The sequence below is a fragment of the Fusarium phalaenopsidis genome (genome assembly GCF_050370095.1).
Source record: "Fusarium phalaenopsidis strain FUZ10S chromosome Unknown contig_32292, whole genome shotgun sequence".
Taxonomy (NCBI): Eukaryota; Fungi; Ascomycota; class Sordariomycetes; order Hypocreales; family Nectriaceae; genus Fusarium; species Fusarium phalaenopsidis.
Window position 1 is genome coordinate 2002164 of NW_028145410.1, and position 27039 is coordinate 2029202.

Sequence of the window (27039 nt, forward strand, 5' to 3'; positions counted from 1 at the left end):
CCTTTTCGGAGATTCGACATCTACCGGCATGATTCTGAGCAGGAAGCCGTGCTTCTAATGTAGGATGCCGAGGAAAGACGAGGTTGAATAGAGTTTTGGTCAACAACCTCGGAGGCAAACAAAATGCGATGGGCACGGTGAGCCTGAGCTAGAGCCAAGGAACCCAGCGTTCAAGTTCAACATCAAGGATCATGCTCTCACTCAACAAGTGTCTCACTCGGGAACCATAATTTCGGAGACATGCATACAGATTAGACGCTTTGGTCATCTGGTTCGTCAATTCACTTCACTTCACTTCTCTTCTATCAATCCCAAGGCATCATCATGCTCAGCCATGCCGTGCACTCCTCCATCCGTCATCTATCCATACAAGTCTCACAACATCCAGATCATTACACACCAAGCCAGTGTCGAGCATAAACTCGCAAATGTCAACAACCCTCTCATCTTTCTATGATCTGGAGATCTCCAATCTATCATGACGCAGCACGACCAACGTCTGGGGGTATGAACTAGGTAAATCACAAAATAGAGAAAAAATGGACACGCTCCCTCTCCAACGTCGATTAACATGCCAGGGTGAGATCGTGATAACATCTCATCCGACCGTCTGTCGCTCTTTTCGTGGCCTGGAAACAGGTCCGCAGTGTATAGGAAAAAGGAAATAGACGACAATGCTATGCTGATGCTTGAAAATGCGTTCAACTCCAAATAAACCGGCGGAACATGCTCAAGAGCTGCCCGCTTCCCATGGCTGGTTGGCCTGGTATCATGCCGTACAAAGTAAAAAACCGTATAAACAAGAAAAAGGTCGAAAAAGAAAAGAAGTCGGGGTGGTCGTAAATATCCCAAGGGAAAGTAGATAGGTAGTATAGTAGAAAAATCCGGGTGCTCGTCAAGGCCGTTGCTGAAATGCGTTGTCCACTCGTGCTCTTCGTGCACGGTATCGTTCATTGATAATACCCAAGGCAAAGACATGATTACTCTGTCGAAGGGGTCTCTGCCGTCTTGTCCTCGGGCCACATCGGTGTGGGAATCGGGGCATACTTGACGCCATCGTGGGCCTCAAGTTCCTTGCGAAGAATCTCAATGGCGAGCTCCCACCGGCGCACCAGCTTGGCCTTTCTGGCAGCAAACGTGCCGGCAAATGTCTCTTCGTCGTGAGCAGCTTGGACAGCGAGGCCCTCAAGCTCGTCGCGACATCGGTCAAGAAACTTTTCATGCTCGGTCTCCTGGCGGTCGATGAGCTCCTCCATGCGTTTGGCCTGTCGGTCCCGCATGACATTGATCTTGGCCTGGTGCGACCTCTCCATGCCGTCCCGGATGTTGTACTGCTGGCCCAGCTCACGGAGGTCCCGCTCCGTCACCACGCGATGGGGAAGGGAAGTCGAGCTTGAGCTGGGGTCACCACCACGACCGAGACCATCGCAGTAAGCCTCCATGTGCTTGAGTCGGATCTTGACACTTCGCTCGCTCGCCTCCAGAGTAGATCGGAGGTCCATCTCAGCAGCCACTTGTCGATCCTCGAGGTGGCTGACAGCCCTGGCGTGCTTCTCCTTCATCTTTTCTTCCTGATCGGCATGTCGTTCCACCATGGCCTGTTTCTGCTCCGCATATCGGGCCCTCATGTGTTCCCTGCCTTGTTCGGCAAACTCGAGGAACCGCTCCATTTCGTGCCGCTGCATTTCGGCCAGGTTGGAAAAGTCGTCCTTGTTTCGTGTTCGCTCCTCGGCTTCGAGTCGCTCAGCTGACGCCGCGGCGGCTGCGGCTTCTTGCACAAGCTTCTCTGCCTCATACTCGGCCAGCTGGACCTGCTCCTCCCGCCTCCTCCGTTCCATCTCTTCCTCACCATTGCAGTAGTTGGGGCACCCAATATTGGCGTCCCACACGCCACCACAGATGTAGCAAAACTGGGCCTTGCACCGACAAGTCATGTGGGTGCAACCCTCGACGAGCTCGACCAGATTCCGGCACTTGTAACACCGCCTCCAGCCGGCCTTGTCACCCATCTTCAAGACCTGATCCAGCTCCCAATCCTCTGGGCAATCCTTTCCGGTCGGGTGGGCGTTGCGCTTGCACATGAGGCATGCCCGGGTGTTGCACTTGCGGCAGGTGACATTGAAGGGGTATTTCGGGTCCAGCTTGTAGTGCGGCGGGATGAACTCGCCGCATGAGGGGTTAGGGCAGAATATCCTCGCCTGCCAGGGGGTGCTATACTGAATAATGGACTTGAGGAACTCCTGCTGGGCGTCCCGGCTCAGCAGGTCCTTGATAACGGAGCCCGGCAGCGGCTGAGCACAGCACCGTGGAGGCATGCTGGACTCGTCAGCCATGGCGGCGTGAATAAGCGATCTAAGGCAGTCGGCGCAGTATGTGTGGCCGCAGGTGATGCTGTGTAATGAGCTTGAGCTCTTGAAATCGGCATGGCAGCACACACAGGTCCTATAAGAAGCCGGTCAGCACACTATGGTTTTCTTGTGAGACGATCCAGGTCGGGATCCGGGGAAGTACACACATGAGGACCTCGAGAGGCTGGGGAGTCTTTTTCCTCCATCGCAGCTTGAATCCCGATTTGACGCTGAAAAGGCTTCGCTTGTTGGTCTTGCCACTAAAGATGCTCTGGGTGGTCGGATCCGGAGGTGGCGGCTCCTTGAGAAACTTGGGATGGTTGTGGTGAGGATCGATAATGGACAAGTAACGGTCGTACTGAGCAAAGCTCAAATCCTTGGACTGCCTGGCGCTTGAGAGGTCCGGTGTAGGAGGGCCAAAGAGGGAGGAATGCGTAGTGAGAGCTGTGCTCGTAGATCCACCAGATAGCATGGAAAACGTGCGGGCGTTGTAGACGGTAGAGGCTGACTCGACGCTCGAGGTGATGCGCTTATCGGCGACGGCAGCAGTCGAGATACCCAGGGCGCTGGCCTTGGAGACGAGGTCGTCCTCTATCTGGCCCTCGGTTCGGCCAGAGGGCAACTGGAGAACGGTGAGGAAGTAGTCGATATCGCTAAGCTCGGGGGGTGTGGCGTCGTGTTCGGGGTCGGAGCCGGTTTTGACGCCGGCGCTGACGCTGGTGGTGGTTAGAGGCGTCGTGGTGGTGTTGGTGGTGGTGGTGTTAGAGTTGGCGGGCATGTCGACGGCGATGATAGGGCCCTGGCGAAGCACCGCAGCTGCCATGGCTGGTAAGGGCGACTCTGCCAGGGGAGATTGGGGGAGGAAGAAGGTGGGAGTCGGGTTCAAGAGTCTGTGTTTTCTTGGCCTCCTTCAGTGCATGATTGAGAGGAAAATCAAGAGATTGGTTAAAAGAAAAAAGTGGTGGTGTTGAGGGCGTGCGTGGGGTGATATCTAATAAGGTAGGTAGGTAGGTGCGGATGACAGCGGAGGGCGGCTCGGCAGCGCGACTCGATGGATGGACGCGGACGCAGGTTGGGGACAAGGTCAAGGTCAAGGACGGACGGATCCTTTCTTTCTTGGGGCGCCCGTTGGCGAATAGCGCATTTATCTCGGAAGAGCGGGCGGAATTGACAGTGTCTGACACCTCGAGTCTTTTTGAATCAGGTCTCAGTGGGTGGATGAATGGGGTGTGCAGTTGGAGTCGCAGTTGCAGGGCCCAGAATCAAGCTTGCGTTCGCGATTCGATGCCAGTGGTGAGGAGAATTGGGTCCAGTTTGGAACGTGGCAGATGAGATGCCAGCAGTAGATGTATGCGTGTACAGTACTGATATAAAGGCGGTAATAGAATAGCAGATAATCTGGTAATAAACGAAGAGAGCGGTCGGCGCAAAGGTGAGCCAGATAGTTGTGTATGGAGCCCAACCACTAACAAGACGGACCTCGGAGAGTGAAGAAGGGAGGGATCGAAAATGGAGTCGTCCCGCTGACAGACAAGGCTCAGGGATCCGGGCCTTGCTACAAAAAAAAAATGCAGGAGGCTTCTTTGACAGGCGAGGTCAGGTTCAAAGAGGGAGGAGAAGGGGAAAAAAGATGCCGGGATGTGTTTCCTTAATAATTATCAGCACCTCCACTTGGCCGTGGTCACGCTGGGATATCTGCTCCGAAAGAGTGGAAGAGCCAGACCAGAAGAGACAGGACAGACGGGCAAGAGTGTTACAAGAGGAACAACAAGGTTATTATTATAAGGCTGGCTGGCTGTCTGTCTACTGACCCGAGTATCCGTTCGTAATATCTTACCGCCATCCAGGAACGGGCCAACTTACACACATGCTGGACAGGACAGGGCATCCTCGGCGGTCCGATGCCATCTCTCTCTTCCTCATTCTCGTCATCGCTCAAGTATATCACCCGGCACGGACGCTGCGGTGCGGTGTCCACCAACAAACTGACAATCGGCATCACGCAGAAGCTAGCAAAGAAGCAATCATCCACCCCGTCGTTCAATCAGCTCACGATCCCAAGGGCGGGTCCGCAACCGCTTGGCCAGGGTTTTTTTGGTTTGGTTTGCGTTGCGGCCGGCGTCGTTGACCAGGGTCTGGCTTACAAGGGGAACCCCCCTCCAAGGGCGGCGGCAAAGACATGGGTGGGGGGGACGAGGATGAGGAGAGGGACTATTTTACCAGAGAGGACAAGGGGGCTTGACAAGGGTCCTGCCTTTTGGCACTCTTGTGTGTTTTCTTCTTCCTGTCAGTCAGTCTCTTGTCGCTGCAAGCTCTTCTCAGACTCTCGCGAAAAAGGCGGTGCCCCAATGGTGGTGGGGAAAAGGGGGTCAAGGAACAGGGCAAGGGATCATGCATCGTCAAATAGAAGTCGATGGGAGCTTGTCCGATGAATATGTGAGTTCTCGGGGATAGGAGCAAATAAGGCAAGGAGAAGCCATTTCACTCTGTCTCCCTTTTCCCAACGTCATCCCTTGTTGCTGTCGCCTCGGGAATCTGTCATTGCAACTAAGGGGTGTACACTCATGATCGGGTATCTCTGTTTGGACATTTGTCTCTCCTTCAGCTCTTTTCGAGTCCATCGCCAACATCGTCCCACGGCAGCGGACTCCTCCCTGCTCTTCCTTCATACAAAGCCGTCCCCGGCAGTCAGGCGAGGTCAGGCGGGCCAGGCTTGGACTAGGGTGAGGGAAGGGTAGTGCCGAATGGACATCCAATGATTGGGAGACTCTCGGCCGGGTCGTGGACGAGTCCCATTTCCCTATTATTTCCTTTCTTCTTTTGCCTTTGCCATCAGCCTCTCGTTTCTTTTTCCCTTTCCTCGTCTTCTTCGTCGTCGCCCCCCCTCTTGGGGTTTTTGCTTTTTAATACCGGCGCTTTGCGTTGTTAAACTGGTCCTCAACACACCACCATTGCATTTTGCATCCCACCGTTTGACGGCATGTGTGGGCGTGACTGGGAGAGCCTACTGTGATGGCTACTCGCTACTCTAGCCCAGAGAGAGGAATGCGTTGGTAGTCGCTTGCACCATGACGTAGGCGAATGGCACACTACAGGCCTGCTCTACAGTCAGAAGACCTGTTGCTAATGACCGACCTGACCTGAGGGATCTGGACCCATCGCCAATGTAATGTCGATCTCTTCATCTCAGATCAAAGACAATCTCATCCTGCGAAAACTGCATTGCCCTATCGCATCCGGCCATCAGAGACACCGTTGGATTGCCGTGATATCTTGAGGCCCCCGAGAGGCTTTCTCTACAACTCCACCTGTCCACCCATGGAGCAGAGGCCGAGGCAGTTCGGCTCCAGTGGGTTACAGTCAGTGTTGGGCATCTCAAGTTTCGTTTCTTTTTCCACCGTTCAGTTTCTTCTTGTACAAGAGCTAGGAAGACGCCGATTCAACCCATTGAAAACGTACGACATCAACCGTGACCCACCTCTACAACTCTTAAACTTGCTGCACCAGAGTCGCATAACCACATAGTATTTGACATGTCCGAGGGAATTATTGCCCAACACGATGGGCACTAGACCGAAAAGTCATGATGGGAGATTGAAAAATTGCAAAGGATCCTCGAACGAGTTTCCCCATTTCTCCCACGGCATCCGCCGGTGTCCCCCACATATTGTCCGTCTTGCCGATGCAGATGTCGATGGATCTTGTTTGACAAGATTTTTTTGGTTCTTCTCCCCTTGATCGTTTGTCCTCTCAAAGAGGAGAAGTCAGTCCCAGTTGCAGAATCGGTGTTGTGCCGGTCATTCGCGAGAAGAACATGCGATGATCACTTTCCAAAACTCCACCAACACTACCTACCGTCCCGCGAATATGTTTTGCTTTTTTTGCCCTTGGCCCAGTCCACATTGAATATCTCTTACCGAAGGGACTAGACTCTTAAGCTGAAGGATGGCGCGGCAAGGAAAGCCGAGTTTTCTGAGTGTCTGCTCGAAGGCGGTAAAACGATCAAGCAAGCGAGAAATGTGAATTGTTTGTGATGCCCGCAGATCTTGATCTGGCAACGACGATGCGTGTCTCGGAGATCAGCCTCGAAGCGTCCAGAGCTGGAACCACACAACTCCACAATCTCTGATCGAGCTGCCATCGGTCAGCAAGAGAGTAGTAAACTGACATCTGATCTGACAGGGCTGTCTTGTTGTACTGTGGAGTTTGCTGTCAGGGACGGAGACGCGCGCGCGCGCAGTAGCAAGGGAGACGAGACATATTACGGGCATCTGCAGGTTGCATTAGAAATCGGCTGCGTATATCCGTACACAGCTATGTACGGAGTATGCTAATTCAGATGCTCCGATACCCTTGCTGATCTTGTCTAGGAAAGATGGTGTTTGTCAAGCTCGGCCGAGAGGACATGCTGCTTGCCGAAGGAGACGCAGGTTATGAACGGTATATACTTCCCTCAGCCAGTACACATAGTTCGACTATATCTATACTTTGCATGGGTAACCGATAGAGGTGTATTCATCTCCTAGCGAATGATAATCGTTCCATCTACAGACCCCCTTCAACACGGATCCCCACCAAAACCCATTCATCAGACATGGCGCTGCCCTGGCGCGATCTCGTTGACGCTCCAGAACCCATTGGGCCCTATCCTGTGGCTGAATCAGAGCTGTCATCTTTCTGTCCTTCATGACCGACGGACAAGGCGCCGCTGAAGAATATGCAAAGCTTGTCGGCTTGTTCAAGCTTCTCTCGACCGGCGACCAAGCGCTTCTCTTTTATGGGATACATACGGAAAGATGCCTTGGCGATATCAAGAATTGCTTCTTTTATGCATTATGCATATGATGGTCTTGGCTACTTGTCCATATCCTACCTAGGTCGGCACAGAGTACGGAGCATTTCATACACATTCATGGCTGGCACCTATCAAGCATACCCAAGATCTGGGGAATAACTACAAGGGGCTGTGATACACTGAATGCTTTTTTCTCGTAATTTGACATTGCCATTCTGCAAAGAAAGGGCTAGGATCCCAAATGGCATCATGATCAAGCGGGTAGGCAGCCCAACAGACAAGTTGGTGGTGCCCAACTGTGTCAAACATCCGCTCCCTCGTTTCTTCTTCCTTTCAGCTATATGCATGAGTGATCGACGCCCGGATCGTCGATTCCCGAGACCGAGATGAGCCGTCACCCAACGGCCGCCCTCCCGCCCTTTCCCTTGAGACAGGCGCTGACAGTACGAGGACGGGCTCGAAGTTGGCATTTCGATCGGCGGGCAAGCGAACCCAAGCTGTCGGTCACCTAGGCTGTAATCGAGATGGGCTCGTCGGCAGATGCTGTCACCAACAGTCACACACGTCACCTGAACTTTACTTTAGTTGTCCCGTGGCTAGTGTGGGGGGTTTGCAGACAGGAACAGGCTTGGCTCGGGGCAACAGCTTGTAAGCCAACCTGTCAATCGTTGCCGATCTTCAAGTTTACCTTGTAACCAACAGGTTAACATCAGGTACTTACGGGTCGGGCAGAGGGATGATGTGAGCGGTCAAGTTGGTCCTGATGGGTGTAATCACCAACTTGATCACTCTTCACATGCCATTCATCATTCAAGGGTATCAATTACATTAGGTTGTTGGTTTATTCTTGTGCGAGGTAATCTCTTATTCGCTTCGTATCCTTCTCCCGCCCAACTCCAACCCACACCTGCCCCTTGGAGTTCTGTCCCGTGAACCCATACCGGACCCTCATGTCCCTCAGCTCGACTGTCATGTCGGCCCCGCCCATCTGTCCCGTCTCGGGCGGCATCTGGATGTACCGCGAGTCCCGCACCAGCGTCGACGCGTAGCCGAGCACGTCGGGCCCGCTGGCCAGGTGAGTGAAGAAGACGCTGAGGATCCCGCTGGCGCTGAGCGCGATGCACGAGAAGATGCAGAAGCCCATCCACAGCCCCGTGACCGAGTAGACCTCGACCAGGTTGACCACCTCGACCGGCGTTGTCACGTTCCACTTGTCCTTGACCCATTTGCTAGTTTTGGTGCTGCCGACGGCTCGAAGATACATCTGGCCCAGGAGTATATACGTGTTTAGCACCTGGCTTAGCCGCAGACTGAACATCTCTTCATCAATATTGATAAAAGAGAAAGATACGTCGTTGTCCATTGTATCTAGGGCGGGCTTGTCCATGTACTGCAGAGCTAGGTCACATACTCCAGAGTTTCGTACTGCCGTTGCCAGTGGCATATATTTAGATATCCACCGAAACACGGCGGGGAATGAGAGGGGGGTGATAGCCTCGGGCGCGTGATGTCGTTGCGAAGGCCTCTGTGCCGTGACGGTGCAGTTCTGCTGGCTGGTCGAGCTTGTCCGGCGGCACGTCACGCGAGACTCGACATACTTTTGCGCTATATCACAATAAGCTGTGAGGCTGGGTGTGTCCCGCATCAGCGCGTTGCTGAGAATGGCCTGGAAGTAGAGCTTTGCCGGTTTGACCTCGACCCCTGTCTCGTTCGCAAAGATGGCGGGTCGGGTCCGGGCCGCGTCTGATGGGCTGGAGGCTCGCATGGGCCTTGCCCTTTGCATCAACAGCGTCCTGTTGGCCCAATACACATCGACAAACCTGTTCAGGGCAATGGCCCAGGAACGACGATGTTCGTCCTGGAACGTGTTGTTGAAGCCGTACCAAGTGCCATTCTTGAAAGGCCCGGGCGAGTCCCAGTCGGGCCAGTCAAAGTCGCGGTACTGAGTAACACCATCCATCTCAATCCCGGTCAAGTTGTAGCATTTGAGGTCAATGTAGCTCGACTCGAGAGAGAAGGTGGTGTTCCCCATCGAGACGTTGACCACCGGGACGCCAACGAGAGCAGAGTGATGCTCGAGCTTGGAACTCCACGAGACGCTCTGCCAGCTATCATTGTTGTGCGACTTCAGGAAGGGGATCTTGACGTTGCCCCAAACGTCCATTGAGTCCGTCTTGATTGACTTGGGTGAAAGGAGGGCAGCGCCAAACATGGTCCCCAAGGATGACAAGAAGTCAAGGTGGGATTCTGATGGTCCTCCGTCGTTGTGGGAGGGCTGTGATTCAGCATCCGTATTGAAAGAAACAACGGTCGAAGCGTGGCCTCGCTCGTCAAGTCGGGAGCCCAACATCCGCAGTATGGACTGCGCGCCCAGAGGGGATACAGCCCAAACCAGTATCAGAGAGGCAGCCAGGGGGTTCAAGGCCCGGAGCTGGAACTGGGTGAGGAGAGCACCCCCGACGGTTCGACTGCCCATCAGCTGCTCCAGAGAGCCCAGCGAGATGCCTCTTTCCAGACTCCATCTTGCCGTCTGGTAGATGAGACGTCCAAATATTGCAGCGAATAGAATGGGAAACAGAGTGGCAAGCTGGTACTGTCAGCTCATTGGTCTCGAGAGGTGGCTGGGGTCAAGAACTTACAACAGTGATGGCATTTTGCCATTGTGCAAATGTTTCCTTGTCGACGGAAATCCCATCGAGGCGCAGGACGAGAAAAGAGAAAATAACAAGGCAAAACGGCAGCACAATCACGGCGAAATCAGCAGACAGGCCTTGGAGATCCAGTTTCTGCTTCTTGAAAGCATGCAGCTGACCCTTTCCGAGGTCGGTGCTGGAACTATTCATTGAGCCTGTATCGCTCAGCCGGATGTTGTAATGGCCAGGCTGTCGAAGTTCCGCCTCAGTAAAGCCGGCATTGTTGTCTTGGCTCATCTTGGTTGAGTGTTGTTGACCAAGGTCTTTGGAGAACTGACAAAGATCACCGATATGAACGGCCCATATCCCGATTTGGTTGGCAGTTGAATCTGTTTAATGAACCAAAAGACCGAAACAGCGATGTTTTCTTCCTTTATGAGATCCAAACCATGGTTGTTGGCTCTGTTGGCTCTAAACTGGGATTCCCTGATCCAAGCTGGGAGCTGTAACGGCGTCTAAATGACATCTCGCATTGGACGAGAGCAGGGCTTCTAAATCCAGAGGCTCAGTTGCAACCAACAGTCAATGCTAAGGTTGAATCCAAGCTTCTCAAAATAGGTGGCCAGGGTGCAATTTGTCGGTAGTTTAATTATTGACAGTTCGTTTCGATCTGGCAAAGAAATGTAGCAGACTCAAATAATTTAGTTGCCCGTAAGTCGCGTAATTGCACGCCTGCCGACGGCGAGGAAAGTAGATCCACGAGGCATGTGTTTCTGTCAAGCTGAGGAGCAGCAGGGTTTCGGTGCCAGGGTCCAGCTCCCAATGCACAGCTGGGCGCTTAACCAGCGGGCGGCTATATTTCCAGGAACAGAGCATCGAGAGCCTATCATTCGGTCAGTGCCTGCTTCCATGGACCAGTTGAACGACTTGGGGAGATAATAACAGTCATCGTTCTGAAGGTAGGTGAGGAGACCGCAGTCTTGCTCTCCATCAAGAGGCCTTTCCCCAGCATTGATGCTGTCGTGCCAGTCGAGGGACGATTGTCCGAACCGAGACTGGGTCAAGTATGTATCCTCCTCGGATATCAACTTGTGCATAGAATATAGATATATCATATGAAAATGCACTTATGAACTCGAAGAGGAAACCATTGGAGCTGGCTAATCCGAGATATGAGTCTGGGAAGAGTCACGCTGCGTTACAACTGGATAGGTAAAGATGCTTACCCTAGACACACCGCGTGGTTGAGCGTGGGTTGCCGTGAATAGCCTCCTTGCAGGAGTAACGGGGCATGACCGAGGTATTTGTCGTCATGAGGCAAAAAATGGTTCCTTCTTGTGCAGAATCTGGCCCTTTCATGTCGTGTGCTCACACCACTTGTTTACCGATACGACGACAGTCACGGAGTATCCGTATGCACATCAGACAAGGCGTGGCTGAGATGGACGCCTCACACATTGATTAATTGAGTGGAGTGCAGAGGTAACAAGGGCGTGCAGATCGAGCAGCCTCAGCCTCTCTTTCATCCTCTCTCTTTCACTTTCATTTTCGCGACGCGAATAACGGATTTGACTCTTGCATTGCATCACAGTTGGGCCTCCCCAACAATTATTCCATTTACTGTGTTGATGACCCCCGCCCACTCTGTCAATCAATACAAACGACATCGCCTCCACATTCGATACCTTAGTACTTAGCTCCTCCACTTCTAGCGGCCCCGTTCCATCTCACTCTAGACCCTCGGCCCCCCAGACTTGACCTTGGATTATCCCGCGCGCGTCCGTCAACTTGTTTGAGGACAACACCACGAGAGGAGGAGGAGGAGCCTTGAAGCTCATCATCGGGTTGTCTTTGTGTCTGTCAAAGCTGTACATCCACTCTTGTTGCCCATCATGGCGGCTTCTGGTCTCATCGACCCGACCAAGACGGGCAACTATCCCGTCATCCTCGGCGATGCTCTCCTGGGCAAGGCCTCGGACGGCATCTTTACTGGTATTCGATGTATGTCCATCTGGATCTTCCCCAGAGACCTTCCTGTGCTAAACTATACAGATAACCACAAGCCAACACTCTCATCTCCCTCCGCCCCGAACCTGGCCCGCCTGAAGCCCTCCGTCCACGGCAAGACGGCCTCATACGACCTCAGCTACACCGACAACGACGAAAAGTACGCATTCACCGGTACGCGAAACCTCGACAGCAATCAGTATGTCCTCTACTTTGACGCGAGCCGCGAGGCCTTCATCCTCGACCGCGTCGATTCCACCTTCAACATGAACGTCACACGACTCCCCGACAACTCGGACCCCGACAGCCTGCGCCGCCAGTTCCCTCACATCGACAGCAACACCGGCGCCGCGCCAAAGGCAGCACCCACAAAGATCGAAAAGACGGCCGAGAAGCCAGCAGCAAAGGCCCGCAAGCCTGCCGCGCCGAAGAAGGAGGCCAAGCGCAAGGTCGAGAAGAAACAGGCCCCCAAGAACATTGAGCTCTCCCTGCCGATGCCGATGCCTGCTCAACCAGAGAAGAAGATGGAAGAACCCAAGAGACGTGCGCCGCCACCAGAAGAAGAGGACGAGGAGGATGACGACGACGATGGTGGTCTCCTCGTCGAGTACCCCGGTGCCGACACGAGCAACAACCGCAGAACCGACTTCTCTCCCGCCTTCCCGTCTGTACGTCGCTTTGACGAGTTCATGGATCAGCGAGAATCAGAAGGCGACGACGCCGACGGAGAAGAGGATGACGACCCCGATTTTGACTTTAAGCTGCCCAGCCCCGTCAACAACCAGATCCAGCGGCATAACGAGCCCGAGCCTATGGAAGTTGACTACGGAAACCAAGCAGCCGAGGATTCCGAGGACGACCTTGCCAAGGACCTGGAGAATGCGTTTGAGAACTTTGAGAACAGCCAGCAAGAGAGCCCCGACGGCGATGAGAGCGAGATTAGCGAAGAAGACTAGAGAGATTTCTCATGTCGATGAGAGCAGCTTGATGAATCTGCAACTTGCGACTTTTTGGACGGCGCCTTTTTGTTGGAAAGACTTGGAATACACACACGGCGTTGTTTGGGCCAGAGTTTGATGAGCCACCTTGTCAGGGGGAAAAAAGAAGTCCTTGTTGGACTCGGCGTTGGAGCGAGAATAATGATGTTTATTTTACATGGCATGAGAACATGGACGGGGGTTGTTTTACTTTGATTTGATACCACCAGCGCCAGGACTATACTGCTTGTCCACCACTTTGCCCCAGCTATCTAGACACGAGAATATAACATGTCTTTTGAAGAAACCATTACTCAATCAATCCTCTCAGCTCCGGCACCCTCATTATCTTGCTTCCACTTCTCCCCTTGAAGATGATCCGTAGCACCCTCAATCTCATCCTCGCACCAGAGATGCACCTCGGCGTGCGCCAGCAGCTTCCCCCAGCGCTTCAGTACCTCCTTGTCGAGCGTGCCGACAGACATGCTGATGGTATCCGCGTCCTCGCGGCGCCAGAAGAGCCAGCTCCCGCAGGCGGTGCAGAACCCGCGCGCGCAACCCTCGGTGGCGTGGTACCGCGAGAGCGTCGTCTGCGAGGTGAATGCGACGCTAGAGGCTGGTAGTTGGTGGAAGTAGGCGATGAGGGAGCCGCCGTTTTTGCGGCACTGGGAGCACTGGCATGTTGAGCACTAGAATGAAGCTGTCAGTTTATGAGCTTTGGAGAGAGAGGGAGATACGTGCGCTTCTCTTCCAGTCGTGGCTGTCTGGGAAAGTCAAGGTGTATCGGACTGAACCGCAGAGACATCCACCCGATACAGTCGTAGGATATTCCTCTGAAGCCATCTCTGAGTAGTCCAAGCAAGAAAATGTAAATCAAATGGTTGAATATATGTCCAAGACGTCAATATTGCACGAGCGAGAGTGGTGATGATATGATGATGGAGGTTAGAGTTTTGTTCATGTGAGAAGAGAACCCCTCCTCTCCGTTTATATAGACGCGTTGTGGATGCCCATGTCAACGACGCCTTTGCTCTATTTCTATTTCTAAACCAACCGCCGTCTGTCTGCGTCGATAAATTGTCACGTCACTATCATGACATTGAAGGGCGTGAAGTGCGGGCACCCGCAGATCGCCCTCACGCCTTGGTATTGCACATGGAATGTCTCTTACACCGCCATAGCTCTCGAGGATATAAGCTGTGGGATGACCCTGGGATTAAATTGCCTCCCATTTCGCAATCCAGCCGACACTCTCGCCCGCGTTGCGGACTATACACAGCCGCCCTTCTTTGGGGTCCTGCTCTATCCCATCCAGTACCTTCTCTGCGGCGATGGATCCAATCGCCATGCCATGACCCTCACTGAGACTGAATGACCCAGTGGTAACAAAACCAATCAGACCCTCTGCGTTGGGAACGAGTGGGTGGCCATTCATGTCGGATTGGTTTGCTGGTTCGGAAGAGTAAGGCGTCGGCTTGGAGATGAGTTCGCGCGCAAGGACACGCTTCAACGAGTCCAAATCACGAGGCTTTGACGACTTGGAAGCCTTGCTCTTGGGAGTTGTAGAGGACGGAACGCGGGCGAGCCATTGAGAACGGATGTCGCGCGGGAGAGAAGAGTGTGAAGTGGAGTCCGGGGGGATGGTAGCCGGGACCTCGGCTTCAGATGAGGGTGGGATGATTATTGGAGGAGGAGGGAGACGGTAGATGCGAGCGCAGGGTGTGACAACGCCGCGGGAGAGTAGAGTGATTCGGACGGTGACGAGTGCATTTGCTGGTATCGTGGTAGGTCGAGGGATCTCAAGGAGCTGCTTGAACGAGTCCTTGGAGATCTGTTGTAGCCCATGAAGGTCTGATGACTTCTTCTGTGTTGGATCTTGTGTAGACTCATCTCGGTCAATGTCCATGGAGTCTTCAGTCTGGTCATTCGTGGGACCAGCTCCACGCCGTGCCTTGGTCGACTTGAACAACAACTCAAAGTTGCTGGCAAAGCCATCTCCAATCTCGCCCTTCCTCCCTCCGCCGAGACCCAACGACTCCCACGCCACCCTCTTGCTCTTTGGCCGCCTCTCCCAAGCAGCCTTTCGCTTCCTCCGCTCCTCAAGCTCCCACTCAGCGCCGGCTGCCGTCCCGGGAAAATCTCCCGGGAACCAAGGCTGTCCGCGTTCGAAAGCGACCTGACGAATCTCGTCCATCCCGGCGAACCGTGGATTGCCCCCTGACGAGAGGGGGTAATGCACCAGACTGTACCAGATCGGCTGTATGCACTTCCAGGGGGCAAGGAGAGTCCATGTGCCCTGGGTTTGAGTACTTGTGCCAGTACGTGATGCTAGGAGTGTGACAGGAATGGGAGGATCGCCTGCTGTTGGCTTCAACAGAGACCCAGGGGCCTTTTTCGTCTTTCGTCGATCAACATTTTTCTGTGAAGGGAGCTGCGACGCGCGATGGCGGGCATCTCGGTCAAAGATGGCATACGGCACTAGGTTCTCTTCTGCTGGCCAAGCCGCAATCTTTTCAAGAAGCAGTAGCTGCGCGTCTGCATCATCAGGAACCTCCAGCCGCCTTGGAGGATACCTAAGACGAGGGTCTTGGACTGGGAAGCTGAGGACAGAACCAGCAGGTAGTGTTGCTGCGTTGCTAAGTCCAGCGAGACCTCGGAAGAGCTCCGCATGCTGATCCTTTGCCTTGTCTTTCGAAGGATAAGGTGTTAGCACGGAGAGCAAAGCCTCAGTTGAGCCAGGACCAGTGAGGTCGATGCTGCCAATCTCAAACCGGAGATCCTCGATATAGAGTCGCGGGTTCTCCTGTTTGATCAGCTGCAGCAGCTCGTTGAAGAGTTCGAGAAAAGCCGAGGGATGAATGCGCAGAAACACTTGTCTCTGCTTCTTTTGCGGTTCTTGGACCTCGGTCTGTGTTGACGACTCGGGGTTCCAGAGAATTGTGCATGGACCGATGACTTGTCGTCCTGTGTTGGTCTTTCGACTCAAGATGCCCGTCCACGATCGGGTTCCCAGTCTCCATTTTCTGCCCTTCTCGTTCCAACATGAGTCTTGAACAACTCCAACTCGCTTGAGGACCCTTTCTATCCCAACAGAGTTTCCGTATAATCCAATAGTGCTCATGTAACTCATCTCCCATACAACGGCGCCCCTGTCACCCTGCGCTCGATGAGTAGGTCGGCATATCTTTTCGTTTGGTGTCAACGGTATAGCGAACCGCCAGAGGGGACTTAGAGGGTCTGTCATGCGCGCTCTCTTGGCGTGCCATGCATGTGTGGGTAGCCAAGTCTTGTTCAGTTGTCGTTTTCGAAACTTGGCCATAGGTTTTGGGGGCTCATTGAGCTCGTTTCTTCGAATCTTGGGTCTCGGCGCTCGTCCTACCACAGCCAATTCACTCCCGGGGCTTTCGTCTTGCCCATTCTCCTTGGCCTTTTCCAACGCAGCCCTTCGCTTCCTTGCTGCCAATATTCCTAATCGTCGCGCCGTCTCTGCTCGTATCCGTCCCCGTGTTGTCCTAGGTTTCCTCCTCCTGGCTTCTACCTTTGGCGTATTATCCTCGTTCATCTCCTTCTGCGCGCGCGATCTCAACCTGCGCGGAACTCGCTTCGGGTTGTGACTCGCAGTGCGACGGCGCAAACCTCGAGGAACCTTCTGAAAGGCGCGGCTGCTGCCCACAGCCTTGGATGTGGCCATGCTCTGCTCGAGAGACCGTATCTCGAACTCGTGGGCGGCCACAAAGGCCTGGAGGTCGAGTTCTCCATCCTTGAGTGCGGCGTCGGCGGGCTGAGCGGGAATGTTGCGTGCGATGTGAACCTTGGAGCGCTTCTGGGCAAAGTTGTCGCTGCGGGCATTGGGCGCTGGGGCGTCGGCCTTTCGCTTCTTGGCGCCTTGCCCAGATGAGCCTGCGGTGGCAGAGCCAGGAGCCATCGCGAAACTATCGGGTCGTGTCGTGTATAAAGGGTTGGAAGAGATGTGAAGTGTTGGTAGGAGAAGACGCGAAATGATGCAGAACAGAAAATAAAGCTTTATCGATAAGCACTATGGAGGATGCGCTTCATGCCCCTCCAACCCACCACGAATCGACTCACAACTCACAACATTTTTGCCCAGAAGAGAAACATCAAGTAGATTCTTCTTGTCTCGAAGTTTTATCCATCATTGGGTATTGAAAATAGTGTCCTCAGCCTTTCCTTGAAATCGCTGTGGTGAAGGGGTCCAATCAATTGTCCGCTCAACGATGCCTTCATTGACAGGCTATAGGGAGAAACAGTGTCCCACAACTCATGGAATGGGATATGCACTGCCAAGAAGCTGGGCAACGAGATGTGCAAACAACGCGGCAGCCGAAATCACTTGAATAACAAGACTATGATGATCTCTGCAAGTGGAATCGAATCATTCGTGTTGAGTGTTATACCTATACCAAACCCGTAACGCTCCCTTTCCGTGATGAGGCTGCTCTCTATACCTCTAATAAGGTTCCCATAACTCCTATCCGTTTCCAATATCCCAACCTTCCCTGATCTAGCTATCCAACCGCGCCCTATCCTTTGCCCAAGTGTCCCTACCGACTGTACCAAACGCCCAATACCGAAGAAACGCGTCAGATGCGTTGCATCTAGGCCCGTGAGACCTTGAACTTCTCCTTCTGCCTCAGTCTGCAACGCTGTAGTGCCTCCTCACAGTCTCAGCCAGCTGCCCTGGAGGTTGACACTTGGAGCATAGCCTGTGGCCCCTAGAACGACGTCAATATGCAGGCTCGACGCGGTTCAAGATGTAAAAATGCAGATGTGGTGGAGAGCGTACCAGAACTCGGGCGGATCTACAACGTTGGGCGTGCAAGGCTTCTCGTTCCTCTCATAGTTTCGACACCACTTTCGAACGACCCAGGCATGGTGTCTGCATCGAAACTCGACCTGGAAGAGTTGTCAGTATACGATAAGCGAGAATATGTAGTCGAGAGCATCGAGGTTTGACCTACATAGAAGTAATCGCACATTGTCAAATAATATCACTCTCAACAACAAGCAAAGCTTCAATGGATGACGATCGTTCTTCTTTCTCGCCTGATAAATCTTTGCTCATTCCACCTTTTGTTTTCTCCCCCCTTCCCCTTCTACCTCCTCGCAGCAAGCAGCAGCAGCCGCCCCCGAAAGTGCAGATATGCCCAGGCATGGGCTGCGCGCGGTGAGACGGGCTTCGAGGTCACCGGGGGGAAAAGAGGGACATCACACTCCCCTCCCCGGGGCCTCAAATTGCTTCTGCCCGGAGCGCCATTCGAGACCAAGCGATGCAACATGCAACGGTTGGCAAGGACGCGGCAGACGAATCGGGAAATGCTGTCTGAGAAAACATCAGCCCCGAGTGCGGGTCGAGTTTTCTCTTCCCCCGTGGGGAGAGGAAACGGTCTCTTTTTTGCTGAGACTGTGACGTCTTTTGCTGGGATTACTCGAGTATCTACAATGGCAGGGGATTGTTTAAACGAGGTCAGATCATGCGAGAAGAGAGGAAATCTCTTGATCTTTACTTGAACATTGTAGTGGTTGATCTTGTTGATCAGGCTGCAATTCTCAACGTCCGTTATTCAGCTCACCACGGTCTCGGCTGATTCACCAGGCTGAGTGAGACTCCTGTCTCAAGCGCCGGGTATCTCTTGTCTCTGAGCTTCATTGCTTCTGCCAAGGTCAAACAAGCATACCAGCAGCCATGTTTTTCCCCAATCCTTCTGACCCCCCGGTCATGGATGAAACAGAGCGAACCGGTGGCGGATCACAGGATCAGATCGAGAAGATGACCCGCATATGGCTTGAGTCCAAGGGAGAGGTTAGGTAGGTTTTCCAGTGGAGCTCAGCCGCTAAGATACAACCTCAGCCCCCTGTGGCTTCCGCTGGCAGGGGCCTTCTCTTCACCTGTGGCGCTGCAGTTCGCAGGGGGTCCTTCCCCCTAAAGCAAGCCCGTTGGAGGTAGGTGCTGTCTGTCATCGTGATGGAATTACATGTGACGATAACCTCATGCACCTACAGTTCATCCTCTCACCCACTCGCGCCGCACCGTCGCATCGCCCACTCCAATAAGTTACAACGTCCCCTCGGCTAAATACCTAGATCCCATCTTAACTCCATCCCACGTGAATAAACCGCCGTCGTCAGCGGCCCATCAGATAGCGGCGATAGGGCACCGCACAGTTCGGGCGAGCTCCGGCGGCCACTAGAGTTGGCATCGTCGTCGTCTGCCAAACCCAGAGCGGCCGCGCCAGCAAGGAAGGATGTCCTCTTTAAGTAAGGACCCTCCCTCTCCGCGTTTATCATGACGCTACCCTCTCTTTTTTCTCTGTTTGTCTTTTTGAGCCTCTGTGGGGGGCTGGTCGCGTTTGTCAACCACACTTCTGCTGAGATGCGACAAACTGTGCATGGTGCCATCAGTTGGAAGCCGTCCTTAGCTTAAGTGAGCTTGGCTTACTCTGACTTGGAGAAATCTCTTGGATACAAGATGAAATGAGAGATATTGCTTGCTAACATGGACTTTCTCAAACCTCAAGTTGGCAAGGCTCGAAAGGTGAGTGACGTCTCATCTCCACCCTCAAGAATGAACTCATGCTGACACTCACCAGCCCAAATTTGAGCTTCATCTCAAGGTACATCTTCCTCCATAGCGGCTCAACGAGGAATCCTGGCTCACCTATTCAGATCTACGACCTCAACAATGTCCCTCTCGTCTCGGGCCAGTCCTTCATCAAATGGAACCTTGCCCACTCCATGAATGCCGAGCACCGCGGCCGCACCGCAAAGTGCCCCATCGCCAACCACAGGGTCGACTACAGCTTCGTCACTCTTGTGCCTTCTATCCGCATCTCCATAGACCGTAACAACAACCTCGCCGAGTGTCCCATCGAGTTCGAGGTGATCCAGGAGTTTGGCATCTCCGAAAAGATGACCCTTGGCGTCGTCCGCCTCAACCTCAGCGAGTACGTCGAGGAGAGTGAAGCTTTTGGCAAGGATGTTGCGTCGCCTGGTCGCATGCGCAGCGGCAGTATTGGTGTCAGCCCAACTAGGAGCGCGACAGGGCGTCCCCGCCGCGATTCAGATGTCGTCGAAGATGGCATCGTGAGGAGGTATCTCATGCAGGACAGCAAGGTCAACAGTACCTTGAAGATCGGAATTCTTATGGTTCAAGTCGATGGAGAGCGCAGCTACGTTGCTCCTCCTCTCAAGACGGCCCCCGTGTTTGGCGGTATCGGCGGCATCATGGGCGAGTCAGTAGAGGATGACGCTGGACGTATGTTTACCCCTTGATTTCGTGTTCTCAACTTGACTGACATGTATTCATAGCTGTTCCTAGCATCTCAAAGTCACGAGATACTGCAGAGCTCCATGATCTCTACCGCAGCGTCCTCGCCGCCTCATGGTGCCGTCAGCCTTCTGAGCTGTCGGCCGAGGAAGTCATCGAGGATATCTTCAGCGGCGGCAACGGCTGGAAGACTAAACCCCAAAACGCCTCCCCGGACACAGACGGTGATGATGATTATGACGACGACTTGGACCACCGTGATACTCTTCGTCCTCGTGATGCCCGTCGTGTAACTCACCTCAACGTACATCACCACCACGGCACATCTCCCACCACAGCCTCCTCGCCAACACACGCCCAGCCGAATCACGGCCCCGTCGGCTCCTCCCATCGGCGTTCGTCCAGCAACTCGAGTGATAGAAGTTTCTCGACTGTCACCGTGACGCCCGCCAACCGGCGCAAGGGGGTGCGCATCCATGAGCTCGACCACTCTCGTAGCCTCGCTAGCATGGCCTCCACCATGTCGCTCAGCAGCGACGTCCTCCGCGAAGTGGGATTTAAGGGGACCCGTGAGGTGAGGGAGGATGACGTTCGAAACGACCTCGTCGCCTGGAGGATGCCGGGCGACCCGCAGGTCATGTAGACGACGGGTATTGGGAGTTTGGATGGATGGGCACTGGGTATACATTGCGTTGGAGAACATAATTTGAGCTGTATTATTATCAACAAAGGGTTTCAACAGAGGAGTACCGCATTGATCGAAATCATGACTTTTTTGAAATCTTGAATCGTTTCATTCATCCCTGGCGTTCCCAATTCAACGGAACTCCCTCTATCTGTGCCATCTAGATTCTACCAATAAAACCCGTGCTTTTTGTCGTGTTAAAAGACGTCCATTCCATCCATCCTCTCTCTAGTTATATACCCATTCGTGAAAACAAAGGAATCATGGCGCATGTGTTGATGTTGGACTATTTTGCTGATCAAAGCCGTTCCCCTGTTTACAGGCCCTGGATATTTCCTCGCACACCGCCCTTGCCGCCAACCTCGCGGATGGTCACGGTGACGCCGAGGTCGGCCAGGACGTTAATCGTGACCTCGACCTTGCCGTCGGCCTTGACGCCCTTGAGAGCGGCCTCAGCGAGGAGGTTGCCGATCTTCCACACCTTCTCGCGCTTCTCCTCCTCCTCCTCATCCGAGTCAAAGTCGGAGTCGTCATCAGAGTCCTTCTCGCCGTCCTCCTCGGCCTTGTCCTTGGGCTCGGGCTTGGTCACCTTGATGTGGGTGCCACCCTCAACGACCTTGATGATCACATCACCACCCTCCTTAGGAGCGGGGATGCGGACAACACGTCGAGCAGGGGCAGCGGTCTCGGCGGGCATGATAGGGGTGAAGACGTCCTCACCATCGGCACCAACGGTGATGACACCAATGGCGTTGGAGATGTGCTTGACGGTGGTAACGGCGGGGTGAGTGGACTGCTCAATGTCGGCAGCCTCGTACTCCTGGATGAGCGAGGCCTGGAGAGCAGCACCGCGAGCCTGGAGCTCGGAGGGGTTGATAGCGGTGGCGGAGGTAGCGGGGGCCAGGATGTTGGTGGTCTCGGGGAAGATGCCGCGGAGGTTGTTGGCGATACGGGGAGTGTGAGAAGTGCCACCAGACAGGATGACCTCGTCGATATCGAGGACGTCGAGGCCGGCCTTCTTGACAACACCCTCGATGAGGCGGTTGAAGCCCTCAAAGACCTTGCGACCAACCATCTCGTATCGTATCCTGTTGATGGTGACAGAGAAGTCGAAGCCGTCCGCCAGACTCTCTACGCTGAACTGGGCGTTGCTGCCCAGGCTCAGGGCTCGCTTGGTAGCCTCAGACTCGAGTCGGAGCTTGGCGAGACTGCGGGCGTTCTCTCGGGGGTCGACGTTGTGCTTCTTCTGGAACTCCTTGGCGAAGTGATCCATGAGAGCCTGGTCCAGATGGACACCGGCGTAGTCGTAGTCGTGGGCAGTGGCCAGGATGGTGTACATGCCGCCGCGCGAGGCGACAACGGCAACATCAGAGCGGGTTCCACCAAGGTCGGCAACAACAATGATCTTGTCCTCGACGGTAGCCTCAGGGCGAGCGTCGTAGGCCAGGACGGCGGCGACGGGGTCGGAGATGAGCTGGAGAACCTCGATGCCGGCATTGTTGGCGGCCTGGATCAGGGCCTCTCGCTGCTTCTCAGAGAAGTTGGTGGGGACGGTGATGACGGCAGAGGTGACCTTCTTGCCCAGGTAGTCGGAGGCAGAGCCGACGAGGCGTCGCAGGTATCGGGTAGCGGCCTCAGAGATGGAGACGGTGGAAGTCTCCTCGTTGTCCTTGTCCTTGACAGTGAAAACGACAGAGCCGGCAGCATCCTGGGGGTGGGCAGAAGCGTGGGAGTGGGTAGGGTCGATGGCCTTGAACCTGGGCGCTTAGAGTTAGTATGGCTTCTACAGGCTCGATACAATGGCAAAGGCGTACTCTTGACCAAGGAAGTCTCGGAAGTTGGCGATGGTGTTGTCGGGGTTGCGGACGAGGAAGTTCTTGGCCTGGCCACCATAGTACTCGTCGCCATCAACGTAGGAGAGGACGGTGGGAATCTGTCGGTCTGTTCAAAGAATAGTTAGCCACCAGTCTCAAGCGCACAATATAGAATGCAATTAAACAGGCTCCAAGACATACCGCCGTCCTCGTTGGCAATAACCTCAGCCTTGTCGTCAACAGTAAAGGCAATAGAACTGTTGGAGTTGCCAAAGGTAATACCGATGGCGACTCGGTCGCCAGGCTCAGGGCCCGGCTTGGCACCCGCGTTGTCACTCATGTGGTCGGCTCGAGGAGATATCGTCGAAAGAAGAGGAAGGCGTAAAAAAGACCGGGTCGTCTTTTTTTGCTCGTCGTCGACTTTGAGGGTTGTTGTGAGTGAAGTTTTGGTTGGCGATGGTGGTGGTAGTGGGGTTTCTTTTCCCTCAGGGAAAAAAACTGCCCGCTAATCGCTAATCGCCCACATTTTTCTGGTGGCAGCCGAGTACGTACCGCTCTTATCGTTATCAGTGCCCCCACCACGAACCCGTCCTCATGTTTTCTACCGTTGCGAGGCTGTCTGAGGCTGTCGCATTGAGAACTCTCCTTTGACTATCACTTCAACAACGAACTTTCCACAGCAGAATACGCCCAAAATGGCCTCTGAAGCTGTATTCGTGCTGCCAGGCGACAACATTGATCCGTCTCACATCCCTTCACATCCCAAGAAGCCTCTCCGTCTTGGCCCCGGCTTGCGCCATGTTCCGCCCAACGATATCGTTCCTACAATCGCCGGCCAGCTCGTCACAGACCGACAGAAGAATGCAATTCGTGTAGAGAATGCTCGAGGAAGGGTAAGAGCTACCTCTCCATCCATGAGACATAAGACATCCGAGCTAATCGTCTTCAGTACACCCCCCGTGTCGGTGAACTCGTCATCGGAACCGTCCAGCGCAGCGCCGCAGAGATCTTCTACGTAACACTCTCCGACTACACCGCTCCCGCTCTCCTCCCACAGCTCTCCTTCGAGGGCGCTACAAAAAAGACTCGTCCCCAGCTCGTCCCTGGTGCTCTCGTCTACGCGCGCGTCGCTCTCGCCAACCGTCACATGGACCCAGAAATCGAGTGTGTGTCGTCTTCAACGGGCAAGGCCGACGGGCTAGGACCTCTGGCCGGCGGTATGCTCTTTAACGTGTCACTCGGAATGGCTCGGCGTCTTATGATGCCAAAGAGCGTGCAAGAAGGCCGCATCGCGGTCCTGGAGGAGTTGGGCGCTGCAGGACTACAGTTTGAGACAGCAACAGGACGGAATGGCAAGTTTTGGGTCGACAGTGAAAGCACAAAGACGGTTATCGCAGTGGGCAGAGCAGTACAAGAGACGGATGAGAAGAGGTTAGACGTGGAAGATCAAAAGAAGCTTGTCAGGAAGATCATCAAGGAGTTGAGCTAGACACGCATATGGGGAAACTTGTTGCCAGTTTGGCTGTTCTTATCAATTCCTCAGTTGTACAAGGCTGTACCAAAATAGATACCCGAGAACGAATACTCCTGGTCCGTCTTCTATTAGACAGACGGTCCTTTCTTCCCTTGCCCAAACGCCCTTGTCCTACACGTCGGTCTGACGCTTCTTTTTTTGGTGGACCGGTAGCCTCCAATACCCATAGACGCTGTGTTGTAACGAGAGTAAGAATCAAGTCGCTCTAAGAAAACAATAAAGTCAAGTAAGTGGTGGCCCAGAACAAGGCTTGATATCCGGATAGCCTCCTATCCGGTCTCGCCCAATGCCCTAACCATGCAAAGTTCTAATAGCAATCCAACGCCAGCCGTCCACGTTCGTTCTTTCGAACAAGTTTTTGTTCCTGTCAGGTAAAATTAATCCTCGAAAACATCTCCGAGCCTTCAATACAACCGTCCCCGAGGATACAGCAATTCACTTTCAGCGCTGCCGGCTAGAGGAAACGGGCCAAAAAGCCTGTCCTACACACCACTCATCTCATAGTCGACCTCTTCGGGCTCTGGTAGGTTGATGGGCGCCACGTTGTGAATCTTGGTCATATGTCGTTTCCAATTGTCTTTGCGAGGGAACCCTTTGCCGCCTTGCTTTGAGTAGTCGCAGCCCGGTACAGAGCAATGGAACTTCTTCTTCTTTTCGTGGCGATCATTGATGTGTCGCTGAAGATGAGTCTTCGTTCCAAATCCTTTAGGACAGTTAGGGTAAGGACATTTGTGATCCCTTGTGTGATATCGCTGATGGTGCCTGATGAAGGTTAGCTGGCTCGTCGCCACGCCGGAGCGCAATACACTTACTTGAGCTTATGCGGTTGGTCAAACACCTGGTGGCATCCAGGCTCATCGCACGCATAGGCACCGTTCCTGGGGGACAAGTTGGTCGCGCCGTTCCTCGGTGAGACACTGTGTTGGTAGTCGGATGAATTGGCTACCGAATTGGGGGATGGCGTATCAAGCTGTGTAGCAGGAGTGTTCAAGGTCGAGGCATTGGTAGAGGCGGGCTCCGGTTGAGGAGTAGAGGCATCAGAGGGATAACTGGCGTGTCGAGAATTAAGGTCAGGCATAGGACTTAGATGAGAGTGTGAGGGGATCTCATCCATCTGCACATCTTGCACCTCGATAGGCTCCTGCTTAAGTACCGACTCGTTCTGCGTGGGTGTAGGCGACTGGATGATCGGGAGGGGTTGAGGATTGTTAGGAGGCAGCGTCAACGGAGAGGGCGAGTCTGTGGGCTCTTCTCGATGCGATGGACCTTCTGGCATAGGCGACGCTTCTGGCAAAGGGCCGGGGTTCGGTGATGATTGAGCCATGTACATCTGGTAGTCTGTTCGATGCCATACCTCGCTTTCAGTCGAGGCTGGCATAATATCCATAGGGTTCACAGTTCCAGGAGCGGGATTAGTAGGCGGGGACTGAGACGCATTGAACTTGAAGGTGGTCGGCGGGGAGTCTGGGGGAGTTTGCACAGCCCCCTTGGGCAGGGTAGACGGCAGAACAATCGGGGAGCCAAGAGCCTGGCCAGAGGGCGCTGGCAACGACTCGCCGGCCGGGGGTGTTATTTCGGTCGGAGATTCAGTGGGATCGCCTGCAGTTGTGATTCGTTGCAAAGGAGCATCGTGAGTAGATCGAGGCATATTGGGCGCGTTCTCAGGAACCTCGGCGAGTGAAAGCGATGTTGGCGAACCCATGGACTGATCTCGAGTGCTCTTGCGACTAAACATGAGCTTCAAGTTGTGCCGTAAAGAGCTACTTCGTGATAGAGTGCGTTGGGGTTGAGCGATAGGCTCAGGCTCAGTGAACATGCCAAATGCTTCTGATGGTATCGATGGGCTGTAGTAGTCGGCATTTGTTCCGCTGAGGACGCCATTATGGGCATCGCCAATGGATTGGGGCATGTACTCTCCATCGTAAGCGTCGAAGGGGGTTGATCGGGGTATTGAGTCGTTGGCAACCTGGACGTCGCTGGGGCCGAAGGAAGGAGCTATGTTGGTGTCGAGCCGAGGCGCGTGGCCTGGATGAGTTTGAGCTTGAGCTTGTCCGTTGGGTTGTGTTAGACCATCATGAGGACCCCAGGGCAGGTCCTTGGCCGAGCCATCTTCCAGTCCACCACGGGTGAGCTCCCTTGAGGGCTTAAACGAGTCCTGCGAGGATACATGACGTTGGTCGTCGACAGCGGTGCCGCCCGAGGTTGGGACCTCAGCCGTCTCAGGGTCGCAAATACCAGAAGCGAGTTGGTTTCTCCGTCGTCGGATGCGTCGAATGACAAAGGGATAGAGGCAGAGGGCGACGAGAAAAACGCCTACGACGACACCGACGACGACGCCGGCAATGCCTCCTTTGCTGAGGCCGCGCTTAGCCAAGGCTCCCCTCGCAACAAGATGATCCATCACATGGCGCTTCCTCCAACTTGGACCTGGCAAAGCTTCCATCGAATCGAAACCCGCCGAGGTCGAGGGCGCGCGCGTGGCGAATGCGGAAATCGGATCGGGGCCCAGCAACAGCAGGCAAGAGCTTGCGGAAGCTGGTGTTTGTGGTTGAGAAAGTCGAATGCTGATAGCTCTCGGTACTCGTGTGCTGGATTGGATTGGATTGACGGGCGGGGCGGCAGGCGCTGTTAGGTGGTTTGGGGGGTCTTGGGAGGCCGCCGCCGCTCTCTCTGCTCGGCGACAGAGGAGAAGAGAAATGGGGCCCGTCCTCTGGCGAGAGGCTCGTGCTTTCCCGAAGGGTTTGGGGATGGGAAAGGAAGCAAGACAGGGGGAAAGGGGGATATAAGTTTAGAGACTCATGGCATCATGGGGAGAAAGGAAGAGATGCATGAGGTGAGAGGCCTACGAAGCATGGCACGACCAAGTAAAATCCGGGGGCGGTCGGTCGTCAGCAGGGCAAGCGCCGACGCAGCGAAGCAGGAGCACCGCACCGCACCGCACCGCACCGCACCCACAGCAGC

At 54.2% G+C, this 27039-nt stretch overlaps 8 protein-coding genes across 8 annotated transcripts; 3 read left to right on the forward strand and 5 right to left on the reverse strand.

The window, feature by feature from the left end:
- Positions 1-980: 980 nt before the first annotated feature.
- Positions 981-3171, reverse strand: LRP88_04912 (uncharacterized protein; the record flags this gene model as incomplete). The annotated part of the gene is made up of 2 exons (XM_083241478.1): positions 981-2442; positions 2516-3171. 2 exons carry the CDS (start codon positions 3169-3171, stop codon positions 981-983), a joined length of 2118 nt encoding a protein of 705 aa, XP_083102626.1.
- Positions 3172-7984: 4813 nt separating this feature from the next.
- Positions 7985-10073, reverse strand: LRP88_04913 (uncharacterized protein; the record flags this gene model as incomplete). The annotated part of the gene is made up of 2 exons (XM_083241479.1): positions 7985-9730; positions 9783-10073. 2 exons carry the CDS (start codon positions 10071-10073, stop codon positions 7985-7987), a joined length of 2037 nt encoding a protein of 678 aa, XP_083102627.1.
- Positions 10074-11668: 1595 nt separating this feature from the next.
- On the forward strand, positions 11669-12739 carry LRP88_04914 (RNA polymerase II transcription elongation factor-domain-containing protein; the record flags this gene model as incomplete). Its single annotated transcript, XM_083241480.1, has 2 exons — positions 11669-11777; positions 11829-12739. 2 exons carry the CDS (start codon positions 11669-11671, stop codon positions 12737-12739), a joined length of 1020 nt encoding a protein of 339 aa, XP_083102628.1.
- A 335-nt stretch (positions 12740-13074) lies between these two features.
- Positions 13075-16685, reverse strand: LRP88_04915 (ribonuclease P/MRP protein subunit POP1; the record flags this gene model as incomplete). Its single annotated transcript, XM_083241481.1, has 2 exons — positions 13075-13449; positions 14079-16685. 2 exons carry the CDS (start codon positions 16683-16685, stop codon positions 13075-13077), a joined length of 2982 nt encoding a protein of 993 aa, XP_083102629.1.
- A 2589-nt stretch (positions 16686-19274) lies between these two features.
- LRP88_04916 (uncharacterized protein) lies at positions 19275-20688 on the forward strand (the record flags this gene model as incomplete). Its single annotated transcript, XM_083241482.1, has 3 exons — positions 19275-19313; positions 19445-20033; positions 20087-20688. The coding sequence occupies 3 exons, from the start codon at positions 19275-19277 to the stop codon at positions 20686-20688; spliced, it is 1230 nt and encodes a 409-aa protein (XP_083102630.1).
- A 358-nt stretch (positions 20689-21046) lies between these two features.
- Positions 21047-22884, reverse strand: LRP88_04917 (ribosome-associated complex protein SSZ1; the record flags this gene model as incomplete). Its single annotated transcript, XM_083241483.1, has 3 exons — positions 21047-22487; positions 22545-22671; positions 22746-22884. The coding sequence occupies 3 exons, from the start codon at positions 22882-22884 to the stop codon at positions 21047-21049; spliced, it is 1707 nt and encodes a 568-aa protein (XP_083102631.1).
- A 355-nt stretch (positions 22885-23239) lies between these two features.
- On the forward strand, positions 23240-24033 carry LRP88_04918 (exosome non-catalytic core subunit RRP40; the record flags this gene model as incomplete). Its single annotated transcript, XM_083241484.1, has 3 exons — positions 23240-23437; positions 23494-23670; positions 23734-24033. 3 exons carry the CDS (start codon positions 23240-23242, stop codon positions 24031-24033), a joined length of 675 nt encoding a protein of 224 aa, XP_083102632.1.
- Positions 24034-24560: 527 nt separating this feature from the next.
- On the reverse strand, positions 24561-26521 carry LRP88_04919 (uncharacterized protein; the record flags this gene model as incomplete). The annotated part of the gene is made up of 2 exons (XM_083241485.1): positions 24561-24840; positions 24891-26521. The coding sequence occupies 2 exons, from the start codon at positions 26519-26521 to the stop codon at positions 24561-24563; spliced, it is 1911 nt and encodes a 636-aa protein (XP_083102633.1).
- Positions 26522-27039: the final 518 nt, after the last annotated feature.